Genomic DNA, 15,679 nt, shown 5'->3' on the forward strand with positions numbered 1-15,679 from the left:
CGTCAGATGCTTACGAGTCATGATGGATTTTGCGAGTAAGCAACAATTGTACAATATGATGTCGGAAATAGGTATTCTCTTAGTACAATCCATGGAAACCCCCAAACGCCTCATCAAGTCATCAGACATGTCATCAACTTTACTCGGAATCACTATCGATCACAAAGCCTCCTACACGCCGGCGAGATGATACAACCGGGACGTCCTCGTCATCTTCATCTGCATCACCTTCGGCCACAACAGGCTTCAGGTTTCGGTTCCGACTAATCGCAAAATCCTCATCAAAATCCATTTCATCCTCGGCCGATGTAAGAGGAGTGTCTTCGTTGTCTCGGGAGCCCTTGCTTGTAGACGCTTCCTGTGGTGATTGAGGGGATTGAGCTTCCATTTCCGCCATGAGGATATCATCGTTGCCGTCACTGTCCATTCCACTCCCGGTGGAGCCAGAACCACGTCGTCGACGCTTTGGTCCTGCGTCGGCAGAGACGCCCGTGTCACTTTGGCGTTTGCGGACAGCCGCCTTCTTTTTGCCTTTAGCAATAGAAGTTTCCACAATGCCATGGAGCATGGCTTTTTTGATGTTCTCCGCCTGTGCTAGCCGTCGTCCCTCTTCCAGTCGGAAGAATTCCGCATCTGCTTCCATGTCGCTCTCTTCATCGCTAGCATGAATGAAAAGGTCACTCTTGATCTTTTGCTGGCGGGCTAAAGTATTGGAGAGACGGAACTGTCGACGAGCCTCTAAGGTCTCATCATCCAAAGGTTCTTGCTCCGATGTGGTCTTGATTTTCTTCTTTCGTTTCTTCTTTAGCTCGTCCAAGGCATTGGACTTTGATCGAGGGTTTGGGGGGAATAAGATTCCATCAGGCACAGTATCTTCACCCTCCGAGTCTGATCCAAAGTTGACGTCAATGAGCTCATGAGCCGAGCTATTCCGAGCACTGGCATTCTTGCGTGCAAGCAGAGTACGAGGGTCTTCAGTGCTGCCTTCCGGCATTGGGTTGACAAGTGTTTGGCTGATATTCGAAATGGCATCCCGCAAATCACTTGAAGTCAAAGTCGGCGGGATCACCCAAGAAGCACCAGGCACATCTTCCACGCCGATTCGTTCAAATCCAACCACGCCCATGAGAAGTCGGAGCTTCGCATTGGAGAACATGGCATTTTGACAGAACTCGTCGCGGGCTTTCACGTAAATCATGGGATTGGGGGCGCTGGCAGCCTCCGGATCCTCTGCGCGGCGGGCTTCATCTTGTTGCTCCCAGGACTCTCTCTCGGAGGCTGCCGAGCTCAAAACATCGACGACCCATTTTGCGAGATCGGCCCTACCATCAAGGGCAAGGGCGCCGGCTACAACTCCCAGCTTGGATTCCTTATTCATTGTTTCTTTTGAAGTAAACTCTAACTCAGCGGGCGCCCGCTTGGCAGTAGAGATGGTCTGTCTTTCATGTCCGTACTCCAGGTAGAACACTGTGGAATTCATCTTGCTGAACAATAACTCCGTGATCATGGCAGGACGTTGGTCAATCTTCTTGACGAGTCGTCGAATAAGCTGACGGACCAGCTCTTCCCATTCTTTGAAGACAGGATCGCTAGAGTCTATCCCACCAGGTCCCTTGATCATCTTGTGGAACAGCTTGATGATATCTAAGCGGAACAACAAGACCGTCATTTCCTGCTTGAATGCAATGCGATAGAAGTAACGATGAGCACGTTTCAGTTGCTCCGAGCTCAGTTCACGATAGAACTCGGTAAATGCAACAAACGTGTCGACGCATTTCTGGTTGCAAAACTTGGACGCGAAGCGCTTGAAATCAAACGCACGCTCTTTTACAGATCGGTTAACATCTTCCATGTCTTCGTCTTCTGAGTTATGTGCTTCCTCGTTGTCGTCTTCGTCTTGTCCATTAGCTTGGGCGGCCTTTTTCTTGTTGCGCCTGGCCCTTTTTCGGGATCGGACCTGCATGTCAGCGTTCTCCTTGGAGTAACGCTCAAGCATTCTCAAGAATACATGCACGAGCTCTGTAGCAGCATCAAGGTAGCCAAATCCTTGGTCTTTGTAGCCGCGCACAATGGCAATGATGCGCTCGTGGGTCGTCTCTTCATAGAAAATACGGTTTTGAATATTTTCGGCAATTTCCTGGTCTTCGTCGAGTGGCGATGCAGCCATTTCCTGGACGGTCAACAGAATCTGCGTGAAACAGCGCATCTGCGCCGTGAGATCCTCCCACTCCTTATTGTCGAGGCTATTCTGCATGGCACGGTTTAGGGAAATAAAGGTCTCCTGGTTCAAGACACCAGCAACCAAACCATAGCTGTCCGGCTCCATGTCCTTTGCCTTTTTCCCACTCTTAATGTGTTGCTTCATCTGCCGAGTTCGTCGGGTGCGCTCCGCTTCTAGAAACCAGCCAACGGCGTAAAAGAATTGACGCGAATTGATTTCCAGAACCCGCTCTGCTTCACGCTCAATCGCCTTTCGAACGTGGGTGAACAACGGGTTGAAGCCGGAGTCCAGGAATTCCTCCACAAATTGTCGCAGATTCTTCGATGCAGACGAGGAAAGATGCGCAGGCATGTTGAAATTGTTGTTTTGAACAGGATCTTCCTGTTTGCGACGAGGTTGAGGTTTGTTCCATTTCTTACTCTCGTCCATCTTTTGCAGGGTGGTTTGGTCGTCGCGCAGAACGTTCTGCCCAGAAACGGTCGACACCTTGGCATCATCCCGCTTGACCCAGATCATAGTACCGAAGCGTCCATGTCGGGTTGGCGCATTTTTGGCGTATTCTCTGCGTACTTTATTCTCCTTGCGCAAAAGGTCACCCAGTTCATTGTTTCCCTTCGCCCTTTTCTGATCCTCGTCCATGAAAAGTTTCTCGACATTTACGCCTTTCACGAGGTGGAAAAGAATCTCCAGCAATACCACGTCCTGTAGGTTGAAGTCGTCGCCAACATTTGAGCACATGGTTAGAAGGAGGGCAAACGCATCTTGTTGTTGGAATGCATCGATAGTAGCCGATCTAGAAGTCTCCTCTTCTTCGCCGTCGGCAGCCAGGCGTGCATTTGTAGAGATGATGGCAATGTTTCGTATGAAGTAGAGCATCAATTTAAGTATACCTTCGTCTCGGGCCTCACGCTCAGATCGTGGAAGGGCCATGCTGGGAATCGCAATTCGTATGACCGTACGTAGGATATCCGCTCCTCCATTTTTGAGAATACCTCGTTTGTATTGTACTTGTGCTTGTTGAATGTATGGAGTATGGCGGTGGTGGTTGACGGTCATTTGGCTATGAAACTCGACAGGCCAGGTCAATGGCACGAGAAGTTCCACTGCATGTGTCAGCTGTGCCGTTCTTTTCTCACGATTCATAGGGGTGCTACCTACAGCACGCTAGAGCAATGCGAGTCATGCGCTTGTTCTTCTGTCCATTGGACCACCAGAGTGAGAGAATTGGAAGTAGATCGCCATTCACTAGATTGGCTTCTCCCAGACATCGTGCCACGTCCATTCGGTTGTTTTTTTCATCGTATAGTTTTAGCCACCGCTTGATATCGCGCAGACATGCCAGAGCATCATCACCCAAGACGTAGCGGTCTGCGTCTTCGCCATTGAAACCTCCGAGCTAGAAATTACAGTCGCGTGAGTACGTGTATAGTGAAAAACGCGGGGTCAAACTTACTGCAGTTACCAGGCTATAAACATGGCCACGGACATCTGGATCAACGACCTGGACATCATGACCCAGAGCTATCGGGTCCTGCTCCTGCTCCATAATGGATGGGTTGGGGGTGGACTCTCAATTGTGATAATGTAACTCAAAACGGAAACGCGTCTCTACGCGTGCCTTCTCCGCCTCGGCGGTTTGGCGAAACTGCCACAATACACCGCCTTTGAGAAAAGCCGAAGATAGCCGATGACGTCGGATAACGGGATCACACGTGAAGATGTATACTCCTTCCCTTTGAACTTTAGCCTTTTTTCTTTCTCTCTTGATCCTGTACATCAAATCTCGCTCTCTCCAAGGATGTTTGCTACTTCCCTTCGTACGGTTTGCCGCAATGGCCCCAGCGCGGCCCGCAACTTCAGCTCCACTGCTGCTACAAGCGCGGCCGAGGTTAAATCGTTGGGTGTGATCGGTGCCGGCCAAATGGTAAATCAGGAGGATCACACTGGCAATTCAGGATTGCTAATCTAGTAATAGGGCTTAGGAATTGCTCTTGTCGCAGCCCAGAAGGCTCAGGTTCCGGTGACTTTGGTTGACAGCTCTCAAGCTTCCTTGGATAAGGGTCTCAAGTTTGCTGGTAAAGATTCCCCCGCTCAAACTAATCACTGGATCAACACCTCGGTCTTTTCCAAACACACTCCATAGTTGTGCCTTGAATCACTTACGCATCTCTTGCCTCTAGATAAGCTCCTTGAGAAAGATGTTTCCAAGCAACGTCTTACCCGAGAAGCCGCCGATGCGGCCCGCGGGCTTCTAATTCCAACCCTGAAGATGGACGAACTATCCTCGGTAGACTTTGTCATTGAAGCGGTCCCCGAAATTCCTGATCTCAAAACATCTATCTTCTCTAAGCTCGCCCAAATTGCTCCCAAGCACGCCATTTTGGCTACCAATACTTCGTCGATCTCCATCACCAAGATCGCGGCCGCTACCACCACCGATCCGACAGACCTGCAAGCTTCGTCGCGGGTTATCTCGACCCACTTCATGAACCCAGTCCCGATCCAAAAGGGAGTTGAGATTATTCGAGGCTTACAGACCTCGCAGGAGACTATGGACACTGCCATCGCCTTTGTGCAGCGCATGGGCAAGGTGGCTTCGGTCTCTGCTGACTCTCCCGGCTTCCTGGCCAATCGTATTCTCATGCCGTACATCAATGAAGCTGTTATCTGTTTGGAGACTGGTGTGGGTGGGCGTGAGGATATTGATAATATCATGAAGACTGGAACAAATGTTCCCATGGGTCCGCTGACATTGGCTGACTTCATTGGTCTGGATACCTGTTTGGCTATCATGAACGTACTCCACCAGGAGTCTGGAGACAGCAAATACCGTCCTGCCGGTCTTCTGCGTAGGATGGTTGATGCCGGCTGGCTGGGCAAGAAGTCTGGTAAGGGTTTCTATGAATACTAATTCTGTGTTGGCGTTCCATATCTGGTACTACGAGGCCGACTTGTTTTCTATCTTGAGATACACCTTTGTATGCTGGCATCTTAGACATTTGGTGAATATAACAATTTTCCATAGCAATTCATTGTTCCAACCTATGTATGACCATGTTCTGATAAATGGTCCTCTTCTCTGGCCGTTCTTAACGCTTCATGGATATTTATCTGCTAACCACGGTTGATCATCCGACCCGGTACTGTTCTCTTAAGGTCTCCTCCTCTTCCTCTCTTTCAGCCTGTTCGATGGCGGCAACCACCGTGGTGACATCGATTTCACCATCCCCTATTTGAGCGACACCGCCCGTCCCAGTAGTCCCTCTGCAAGAATGAGCACAGTAATCCCAAGGTCGACCGCATTGGTAACTAGATTTAAATATAAGCACTTTCAAATCTAGACTAGCAATATCAAGAAAAAAGTAAAAAAAAATATAAGTATTTACCAAAATTCAGCTTTGCACACACATTTCATATGGCGACACCCCTCAATCTTCTCAACCAGTGTATGGCAATTAAAACATCGCTGCCAATACTTCTGTCGCGCCATTCGAAGTACCTCATCCAACGAGGAATCAACAACACATGCACGAGAATTGTGAGCCAAATCCCGACAATCAAGGCAAATCAACGCCCGGCAATAGGGACATTTCAGCGGCTTCAACGGGACAAAATTACGAGGATGTATCCATTGACGACAATATGTCTGCGGACAGTACCATCGTTCCGCTGCTGGGACTGCATGTTCATCCACTCGCGATATGTAAAGCTTTCTTTCACGAACACCCATTGTTGAGGCCACGGGTTTTGCGGGGATTTCTTGTCCGCAGCATCGGACTGGGAATAATGTTTTGGTTCTCATGGCTATAGATGCCATATTGTAGATGCAGTCAGGGCAGTATTTATGCTGGCAGAGCGCGGTGATCAATCTTGTAAGTGGGACTTCTTTGAAGCATCCTGCACATTGGCTGGGGGATGTCAGTATAGGTAGCTGGGGTTTAGATTGATATACTGACTCTCTTCGTGGTAGTGCGCTCTTCCAAGCCTCTCTGAGCCGTGTTCCTAGCCCTGTAGGTGTTGTGAGTTGTGAGGTCTCTGGATTGTAGCCCAGCTTTGGTACTAGTACTGGTAATGCTTGCGCGATTGATGTATTCGGAGACCACGAAGGGCTTTCTTGTCTTGGTGCTTTAGATTTTGGAGAGTCTGATGCACCGATGGTGTAGAATCGTTGAAGCATTTTAGAGAATGCTGAATTGACTGATGATTTCATCTTCTCTTGTGTTGGTATCATAGACTTATGAGCCGGAGAACTCAAGCCGTCCCCTTCAGCCTCTATATTCCTTGTTGTATTCACTTGTGCATCAGAGTGAAGCGGTGGAAGTTGAATGGGGAACCGAGCAGACATGACGCTGTTATTCTGCTTACGAAAAAAAAGATGTTACGATGCAATTATGGGAAAATGCAAGTCCAAGTAGGATAGATTCCACGGGATCTTCAGTTCAGCGCTAATCTGCAGGCAGTTTGCAGGCAAATACCGATATTCCACGGTTATTGTCAAGCTGTTCAATGTGAGCGAGTCAGTTTCGCGTCATGTGAACGAATGAAGATATTTGGTGTTTACTTCGAAAATTTCCGGTTTTCGCTACAGGCAAGATCCGACATGAACCATGGTAACCACTTGCACCACTCATAATTTTGACATAAACACCATTAAAAACAGGGGGTATCATTGATGCACTATCATTGTCTTCATGGACAAAAGACTCCCAACTCCGAGAAATGGCCGAATCATAAACTGGGCTTCATTGAAGGCCCGTCTATACGGTGCCAGCAAATCGACGACCGGCCCATCCTGACCCGTATTCTTGATATTCTTGTCGCGTGATTGCAACTTTGCCCAACTCCTCTCGGTTATTGGCAAGACGAGATCCTCCTAGCCAGGTCGAATAAACGGGACTATTTGGAAGATTGGTCAGTATGACTACATAGTGCCTTGATAGACTATGTGCGTAGGATTCAGTCAACATACTCTTGGGCGCGGCGCACCCTCACAACACAATCGGCTGATGCAATTGGGCGTAATTCGGTTTCCCTAGAGAAAAAAAAAAAAAGTCAGCGCACTTCATCACCATTTCCACAAGATAATAGAAACCTACAATCTCTCCATGAAGCCCGGGATCGAAGCATTGCCGCCAACGACAAACACATTAGCCAAGAAGGCAGCATGCAACGCAGGAGGAAGAACCGACAAGCTTTGAAGAATCATGTCAGGTATTCCAGCCTGGGTCATCCCGATATCGCCCGGGTTGAACAGTAGCTCTGGGACGCTAAAGCGCTCATTGCCCAGTACCAACACATCTTCTGACAATAACTCAGCACTGAGACCGGAAAGCGCGCCCTTCTTCTTTTTCGCGTGCATAAGGGGATCATGTGGCCGCATGAAGCCTTTTTTCCCTGCATTTGGATCTGGCAGAATGTAATCCACAACCACACTGTTTTCGGTTTGGCGTTTGATATTGGCTTTCCAGGTCCGCTCCATATCCGCCTTGAAATCGTTGCTCACAAAAGAGACCGCCTCCTTGACTTCATTCATGATGTATGCTTCATCCACCATGTTGTATTGCCGCATTGAAACAATTTCTTTGAGGTAATTCGTGAGATGCTTGCCGCCAATGTCGAGGCGCCGTATTGCACGTTGCAAAGGCCGTCCCTTGTAGACCGGCGTTACCGTTGTATGTGAGTAGCCAGAGTCCACGACAAGCAAGCAGTCCATAGGCAATATAGAGTCCGGTTTGCTGGCAAGGGAGTCACCGAAAAGAGTGTGAAGATCGTTCCAAGCATTGAGAGTCGGGCCTGCATGCACACACAAATTAGTATCTATGAAACGTATGCAACCAAGTCCGATCCTAGATTTCCTTACCCAGGCATCTCGCATATCCTCCAAACCCCCATTCCTCCATCACCATCTCATCGGCGTTGCGTTGCAGAATGGGCATGGCATTTGGAGCTTCCGTCAATATAAGCGTTGTGTCTTCGGGTGCGGCAATTCGAAGATTCTTATTCCGTGCAGTAGCTTTTTCTTCGAAGAAAGACTGCTCCCAGATTTCCCTCTCTGCTTCCCAGTTCACAATGTATCCTTTCTCCACCGGGCGACGGAATGCTGCCTCGTTCCAATCGGTGACTTGCGTTGAAAGCTGAGTACCAATCACAACTCGATTGTCGCGAGTCTTGACGAGTGTATTCGGTATAGAGGTGCAGGCGGAGAGGACATCTTCGGGAGAGAGACTGGGGTCCGCGGCGTAACCTGCTTTCATTGTGTACGCCCCATTGTCGAGGACGAAGGTTTTTTCGGGAAGATGCCGCGAGGGAAGGTCCGGGGAGGGCTTCTGGGGCTTTGCAGCAGGGCGAGCCTTTGAGGTTCCCATGGTCAAGGGTGCTGAACTGAAGGGAAGGGAAACACCTCCAGTAGAGCTTCAGATCGAGTAATTATCATAAATGTTTGCTTCGTTTGCACTGATCTGTCATTCTGCCATGTTTTGCCGCCTTGTGCTCACGTCTGGTCACGGAACTTGTAATCGACGAGCAAGTTAGCTCGGTTCTCAGACTATAGTAATCATTCAATTATTAATCACATTCAAACAATAGGGGATCGAAAAAAGTTGTTCTTCTTTATAACTTCAAATTTGACCGCATACCTGGAAGTCTTTGCACTTCATGATGTATCGCGGGCCGGGGAGCCCAGATCTATATTTCTGCGGCACAGATATGCCTACACATAAAGCATCTAACTTTAGGATCCTTTAGCCATGAAAAATTGATGAACCCTCCAAATCTTTCATTCAGAGAATATCTAGAATTTTTGCAACACCACATCACGTAATTGAATCAAATACCTTGTTCCAGGACCGTTGAGGGAGCCCTGGAGGCCTGTTGCAAAATCTTAGGACTAAAAAACATCTCTAGGGGATGAAAGGTAGCCTCTGGGACCTCACAGTTGATGGTCCATGGGCGGGCGGATCCATACCAACTATGATCAGAATTATATTCTTTAGAAAGGACCCACGGGTATTCCACTTCGATTGTGCCAAGCTCTGTCGCAACAACGTTGCCTTGGAAGCCCTAGGGGTCTGCCTAGGTGACTCAAGCTTATGACCGGGGTGTATAAAATCCATACCCGGCCCCGGGACCTGTGGAGTACATACATGTTCGACAATTTAAAATATCTGAATTATGTATACAAGAAAAGAAACGAAAATATAGTATATACAGCCTCTTGGAAGGCTTCACTGCCACATGTGTACTGTCCCCTGACCTCGGGACCACGGATCAAATGTTCATCTCATTTCAAACGTTAGATCCTTGAATACTCATCGACAGGCCCATCCTCATGTTCCCATTCAGGCATATCACAGGCAGGAATACGTTGGCGTAGATAGTCCAGCACAGCCTCAGTCCCCTTTGCAACAATCTGCCATCGCGGGACACGGAAGCGATTACCAGCAACCTCCAGCCGCCTCAAGGCAGACCCAGTACCCCAGTTTTGTGGGGAGCGTTCAGCACCTAACAATCCAATCTTAGGCGGTAGGTGGTCAATGTCATTGTTACTGATATCCAGAACTTGTAGACCCTGTACGGCCTCGAAATCCAATTGAGATATCTTATTGTCGGATACGAGGAAAGTCTTGAGCTCTGGGTATGTTTCTCGAGCATTTGGGAGGGCACCGGTCAACCGATTGTTGGAGGCGTCAAGGAAGTTGAGTGATGGGGCTCGGAGATTGGCCAGAAGAGAGTCCAGCGAGGTCAAAGTCGTTGCATTGACATTAAGGCTTTGGAGTTTAGGTAGTTCCAGTAGCGAGGATAGGAGCTCAGAGCTGTTCAGGGGGTTGTGTGAAAGATCAAGCTCGATCAGTCCTTGTGCGAGCATTCCACAGGCGGGAACAGGGAAGAAGCGCAGTTCGTTGTGCTGCACATATAGCGAACGGACATCTTCCACATCGATCAGTTCTAACTTTTCCGTCTCCAAATCCCTCAATTCAGAATATGATCGGTCAAGAACCCCACGAGGCTTGAGTTTCCATCCACTCTCTATTTCTGGGGTCTCCGGCGCAAGCGTGAACTGAGTGGCTACAGAGCCCTCATCATCCGTATCCTGAGGGTCAGGCTCGCATCTGTTGCGCATGACCAGCTTAATGTCCTCTGTATCCATATTCAGGAACTTACGATCACGGAGTGGATTATTAGCGATCCCGAAAGTGGATAGCTTCTCCATCAGTCCTATTCTATCATCCAGGCGGGAGATGTCGTTGCCAGTGAAATCCGCAGTCTTCACATTTTTGAGTTCCGTGAATCCAGCAGGGAGCTCTGTAATTTTGTTGCTATCCGCGGAAAGAAGCAAGAGTGACTGCCACGAGGACACGCATGGCAAGCCTTTGATGCGATTGGCACTGACGAGTAGGCTGTGGAGATTGGGCAGATAAAGATTCTCATTGGCAGCAAAGTTCTCAATAGCGTTGTTTGCAACGTTCAAAGACTCCAATCTATCGATTCGATCCACAGATGCCGGAATGAGGGTGCCTTTCAATTTGTTTTTGGGGGCATTGAGCGTGCTCAATGGAACTTTACTGAGTGCTTCGAACGGGAGAGATGTCAATTGATTCTCACCGACATCCAGTGTTTTGAGGTTTGTTAGTTCACCTAGTTCGGCAGGCAACTCTGTTAAGGCATTGCCGCGAAGATCTAACGATTCTAGCCCCCGAAGATTGCTCACGGCTGAAGACAGTAAGCCTTCCAGCTTGTTATTTGCCAGTTTCAGGTGAGCCAGGGAGGGGATCTCCATGATGATAGCAATATTATCCATAGACAGAGCATTTTTCGAGAGGTTCAGTACGCGAAGATTTTGCAGTCGCTTCAGTCCCATGGGAAGAGAATGGAGCAGGTTTCCATGAAGGTCTAGTGTTTCAATTCCACCAAACTGAGGGCCACGCTCATCGCTATCCGGATCCAAGTCCTTCAAATCGATGTTTGGGAAAACAGTATCCGGAATTTGGGTGAGCTCATTATCAGCAGCAATGAACTTGACCAGGTCTACGTTCTCGAACCAGTTGGATGTGCTGTTAGGGTCGAACTCGTACATCGTGAGAACCTCTTTAGGAATCTCACTCAAAGACATTGCCGCAATGTTTAAAGTCCCTGATGCACGCGCACCCTCGACACGTTTGCGGAGGGCAAGATTTTTTGAACCCTTTGGCAGTTGGTTAAAGGGATCTTCAAGGCCTGCACCACCAAATGAGCCAGCGGGCTGGACATTCGGGGCCTCTTCCTTCTTCTCCGTTGCTGCGGCTGCCTTCCGAGCTGCCTTGGCCTTCGCAATGCTTTCCCGCAAAGCGTTCGAGGACTTGGATGCTTTCCTTGATTCGCTTGCTGCTTGCTGCTCTGGGGTCATTTCGTCTTGCAATGTCGATGCGGCGGACACGTAACGCGAGCCGGTCGATGGGGATCTCAACGTGGAAGGCGATTCTGCCTGAGGCTTTCTCGTCTTTCGGATCTGAAGCGGACGTGCGGGGGGGCCCATATCGGATTGAAGAGGCTTTGACGTGCTTGGCGAAGGGCGCACATGTGAGGATTTCGGCATGCCAACGTTCTTCTTCGGCGGTGCGCTACTTCCATAGATACTGCTTAGCGTTGGGATACTCTGCCTTTTGGTGGGTCTCTTCAATTTCGAAGGGCTGTCTAGACTATCGGTGCTGCCGGTTGGCAACCCGGTGGATGTAGTCACCGACATACGAGAGTGAGACGGAGGGCGAAGTTTGGAAGTTGGTTGAGATAACAAATCGCTGCCGTTGCCCTGATTGGATGACAATCGTGATGGAGATCGCGAATAGCCTGAGACATTGGAGGGTGTTCGGGAGGGAGAGCGGATTGGACTGGTCCCATTGAAGAAACTAGTCTGTCTTTTCGCAGACGCCGGCGATGGTGGAATATGCGCTAAAGTCTCCACCGTCCGTTCCGATAGCGATGAAAGCGACGGGCGTGTACGACCCCGTGTCTCCCCAGACAAATTCTCCTCGTCTCCCATCATCGAACCCGCGTCGTCTGGGGTGTATGTTCCATCTTCGCTCGAAAACTCCTCCTGGCTCGGAAGTGCCTCGGTTCGGGGTTTTGCCGGTGAATAGCGCGTAGTAGTGGGCTTCTTGAGCAACGATTCGTAAGAAGGCCGTCTCAGTCGTCGTTCATCTAGACCAGGATCGGCCTGCAATCGATCCCGGGAAGGAGAAGGGCGAATCGATTTCGACACGGTGGCAGTGGGTAACGGTAGCCGAGAAGCCAGTCGCGGAATGCCACTGGCAGGACGGGTGACCTTTGGCTGCCCTTCCATGGCGCCAAAGGTGTTTGTTTTCAGACGAAATCCCCCAATAAAGCGTGGACAGTGTGGTGTGCCACTTGAGAGGAAAGAATGTCAAGATGGCAGAAGAATGACGGGAAAGATCTAAGAACAATTTTTGACAGGCCCACTTTCCCGTGTTCCTTTTACCTCGGGCAACCGAATAGGGATTGGATTAAAGTTGAGGTTGTTTATATTTACCTTCACCCGCGATTTGCATTCGATAGCGGCCTAAGGCAGCGAACTTATGTCCACGACAGAGGACTTTTCACCTTGCAGGTCTAACCAATATGAAACAACAGTTGAGCTCATTTTGATGGCATGGACAGCCATGGCTATATTGAAATCGCCCTGTAATCTCTGCTCTGTCTCGCTTTGAAGAATGCTGAAAGAATGGTGAAGTCATGTACTGGGCCAACCCGACAAATTTGAACATGGTTGTGCCGCCGTTGACAACCATAGTCATTGTATCTTGGCTGCTTACATTGACTCTTGCACGATCGATTTCCTTTTACTGTTTCAGTATCCGTACGTGCCGTTTGATGCTACTGTATTTACCTGCAAGTCACTGACTAGTGCTTGTCTTGCCTAGTTAGTGTACCCACTTTTCCGTCGAAAAAATCATTTCGCGCGATCCATCCTGCTGGGCAGTTTTAGAGAGGCCGGGGTAATAAAAGTTAGCCTGCATAGGTATTGTATATACCACTATGTTTTCTTACCATCTAGACCAAAGTATCTTGGCCTGGCAACTTTTATGAGAGCACGTACTGCCCTTCACCTTAAGCCAAAAAGGCCACATATCCTGGCTCTGAAGTAGAAGCTCTTTTCGCATTAATATAACTTTAGAGCTAGGACTTAGATTCCAGACCCTCCTATAATCAGGAGACCAGCGCCGCCCCGGGAACTTACTGTATTTTGAAGTCTTCTCAAGGGCCAATTTGAGTCACCGTAGCTGTCTTTTAGTAATTTTCTTGCAAGCTTCCCTCAGTTGAAGTAGATCTATGACATATCCGGGTATAATTTCTAAACTTGTTTCATGCATGAGGACGTGCGCGATAGGTGAAGCTTATCGGTTGCCAGCCCAACCTGCCACCATCGATGTCGTTCACGGCTGTTTACTTGCCCTGAGCGTCCCGTGATCGTCACCCTAGCCGCATCGAGGAATGTGGACCCGGGCTTGTGAATGTTCTCGTCTTCTGATTGGCTGGCCCATCATAAATGGTTGATCGAGGCTGGGCACATTGTCCCCAGCCGCATTTCGCACTGGCCGTTCCCAGCCTCCCAGCCCCCTCCTCCACGATATCATACAAAGTGCCCACTTCACTCTTTCCACCTCCCATCCCTCAAATCCCTTTGTTAACAGAGTTCCCATTTTCCATTGAAAATCATTTGGATCACCCTCGGCTGGTTTCTCTCTCTACCCTCTACCCCACACTCTATCATCTCCGGTATGCGCTCAATCGCTTATCACCTTTATCTGATGGCACGATAACTAACTCATTCCAGTGCGAGGATTCATTTCCCCACGGTTGGCGCTTGTCTTATCAGTCACCAGTTTGACATCATCGGCCATGTCTCAACCTACTCGCTCATCTCAAAGCCCTCTTGCAGCACCAGCTGAGATCCTCGCTCCGTCAACTCCAACTCGTCGTGCGACTTTGTCTCCATCACCAGATCTTAGCGCTGCGGCCAAAGATCGCTCCTCCGGCAAGAAGTTTCATTCCCCACCAGCTCTCTCTTCTTCCGACATGACACCACCCCCCTCGACCCAGATTCCTGGAGCACCTCTTCGTCGCTCCCATTCTCGCTCCATCAGCCCTTCTTTGGTGACCCCAGCCGACTTGGACAAATCTTTATGCGATGCCTATGGAGCATCGGAGAACCTCCCAACCATTGAAGACATTGACAAAGCAAACGAGACTCAGCTTCGCTCGATTGCCAAAGATCTGCTCACTGTCGCCCAAGAGGCTCGCATGTCTGCCTTACACTTCAAACTGCAGAATAGCCTAGTTTCGTTTGCCAGTAATGAGGCTGTTAAGCGCGCAGAGGTCGAGCACCAGCTAGCCAAGCGTGAGGTCGAAATCATTCAGAGCGCGGAGTACCGTCGTGCGCGCCCCACTGAGCCCATGACACCCAAGCAGTCAATCTCCAACAACGACTACGTGACTGCAATGCAGCGGTCTCACGAACTAGAGGAGGTCAATGCTGTTTTGGATAGGCGTTTGCGACGAGCCAAGCGAGCTATCGACGAAGCGCATGCGCAGTCTATCGAGCTGACCGAGCAGAACAACATGTTGAAGAAGCGTATTGAGGACAACCGTCGTCACTTCTCGCAGATTTACAACTACGGGTCCCTATCGCCTGGCATGCAGAACGAGCTCCACACTATCTGCCGCGGCGAGCACACCGATGGTCTTGCCGCCCTACTTTTTGCGGATAAGTTCACCAACCGTCTCCATGAACCGCAGAGCTCTTATAGCAGTCAAACCTCGGTTCCTGTTACTCCTAATCGCTCCATTCGCCAAGGGCGCCAATACCTGACCCCAGGCCAGGTTTCGCATGGCAATCAGTATGACAGCGACAGCACTGTCTCGCTATCAGCCGCGGAGTCTGATGAAGAACCTTTGCAAGGCCGGCATCAAGACATCCGGCACACTGCCCCAAAGACCAGCACCCTGCTTCAAACCAAATTGTTTGGCCGGGTGAAGAAGCCTGGTATGGAACGCAATTCAAACAATAAGCGCAAGGCCAGTCCCGACGACAGCAATGTGGTCACGAAGAGGTCCAAGACTAGTGGCGGAGTGGGCCTAGGTATTCATACCTCCTAAGATCGATTCCCCTCCCCCACTCTCGGCACATATGCCGATGCATCTTGGATACGATTCATGACCTAGCGTTGCTCTCTTCCCTTTTAGCTTGCACTTGTTACGACTTGCTTCCCTCGGGGAATATTATGAATGATGAACGAACGTTACGGAATACGGGTACTTGTCAAGCGTTATTTGCTCTTTCTTTACTTTTCTCTTTCTCTCTGCGGGGTCTTAGAGTGGCTTGTTATGGCTACGATGGCGTTCAAAACTGCTCTTGTGTTTGCATGACTGGGATGTCGTACTTGGTGAATAGATGTCCACCTACAG

The 15,679-nt window shown here is 49.5% G+C and overlaps 6 protein-coding genes across 6 annotated transcripts; 2 read left to right on the forward strand and 4 right to left on the reverse strand.

Annotated features, from left to right (window-relative positions):
• Positions 1 to 139: 139 nt before the first annotated feature.
• On the reverse strand, positions 140 to 3,767 carry tof1 (putative DNA repair protein (Tof1); the record flags this gene model as incomplete). Its single annotated transcript, XM_057122143.1, has 3 exons — positions 140 to 3,324; positions 3,380 to 3,617; positions 3,675 to 3,767. 3 exons carry the CDS (start codon positions 3,765 to 3,767, stop codon positions 140 to 142), a joined length of 3,516 nt encoding a protein of 1,171 aa, XP_056967897.1.
• A 252-nt stretch (positions 3,768 to 4,019) lies between these two features.
• N7484_011757 (3-hydroxyacyl-CoA dehydrogenase family protein) lies at positions 4,020 to 5,132 on the forward strand (the record flags this gene model as incomplete). The annotated part of the gene is made up of 3 exons (XM_057122144.1): positions 4,020 to 4,145; positions 4,197 to 4,296; positions 4,402 to 5,132. 3 exons carry the CDS (start codon positions 4,020 to 4,022, stop codon positions 5,130 to 5,132), a joined length of 957 nt encoding a protein of 318 aa, XP_056967898.1.
• A 689-nt stretch (positions 5,133 to 5,821) lies between these two features.
• On the reverse strand, positions 5,822 to 6,398 carry N7484_011758 (uncharacterized protein; the record flags this gene model as incomplete). The annotated part of the gene is made up of 2 exons (XM_057122145.1): positions 5,822 to 5,998; positions 6,174 to 6,398. The coding sequence occupies 2 exons, from the start codon at positions 6,396 to 6,398 to the stop codon at positions 5,822 to 5,824; spliced, it is 402 nt and encodes a 133-aa protein (XP_056967899.1).
• A 580-nt stretch (positions 6,399 to 6,978) lies between these two features.
• Positions 6,979 to 8,586, reverse strand: arp6 (actin family protein; the record flags this gene model as incomplete). The annotated part of the gene is made up of 4 exons (XM_057122146.1): positions 6,979 to 7,117; positions 7,191 to 7,253; positions 7,318 to 8,014; positions 8,082 to 8,586. The coding sequence occupies 4 exons, from the start codon at positions 8,584 to 8,586 to the stop codon at positions 6,979 to 6,981; spliced, it is 1,404 nt and encodes a 467-aa protein (XP_056967900.1).
• Positions 8,587 to 9,512: 926 nt separating this feature from the next.
• On the reverse strand, positions 9,513 to 12,536 carry N7484_011760 (uncharacterized protein; the record flags this gene model as incomplete). Its single annotated transcript, XM_057122147.1, has 1 exon — positions 9,513 to 12,536. One exon carries the CDS (start codon positions 12,534 to 12,536, stop codon positions 9,513 to 9,515), a length of 3,024 nt encoding a protein of 1,007 aa, XP_056967901.1.
• Positions 12,537 to 14,113: 1,577 nt separating this feature from the next.
• On the forward strand, positions 14,114 to 15,370 carry N7484_011761 (uncharacterized protein; the record flags this gene model as incomplete). Its single annotated transcript, XM_057122148.1, has 1 exon — positions 14,114 to 15,370. One exon carries the CDS (start codon positions 14,114 to 14,116, stop codon positions 15,368 to 15,370), a length of 1,257 nt encoding a protein of 418 aa, XP_056967902.1.
• Positions 15,371 to 15,679: the final 309 nt, after the last annotated feature.

Source organism: Penicillium longicatenatum (assembly GCF_028827895.1).
Source record: "Penicillium longicatenatum strain IBT 33135 chromosome Unknown contig_7_segment0_segment0, whole genome shotgun sequence".
Taxonomy (NCBI): Eukaryota; Fungi; Ascomycota; class Eurotiomycetes; order Eurotiales; family Aspergillaceae; genus Penicillium; species Penicillium longicatenatum.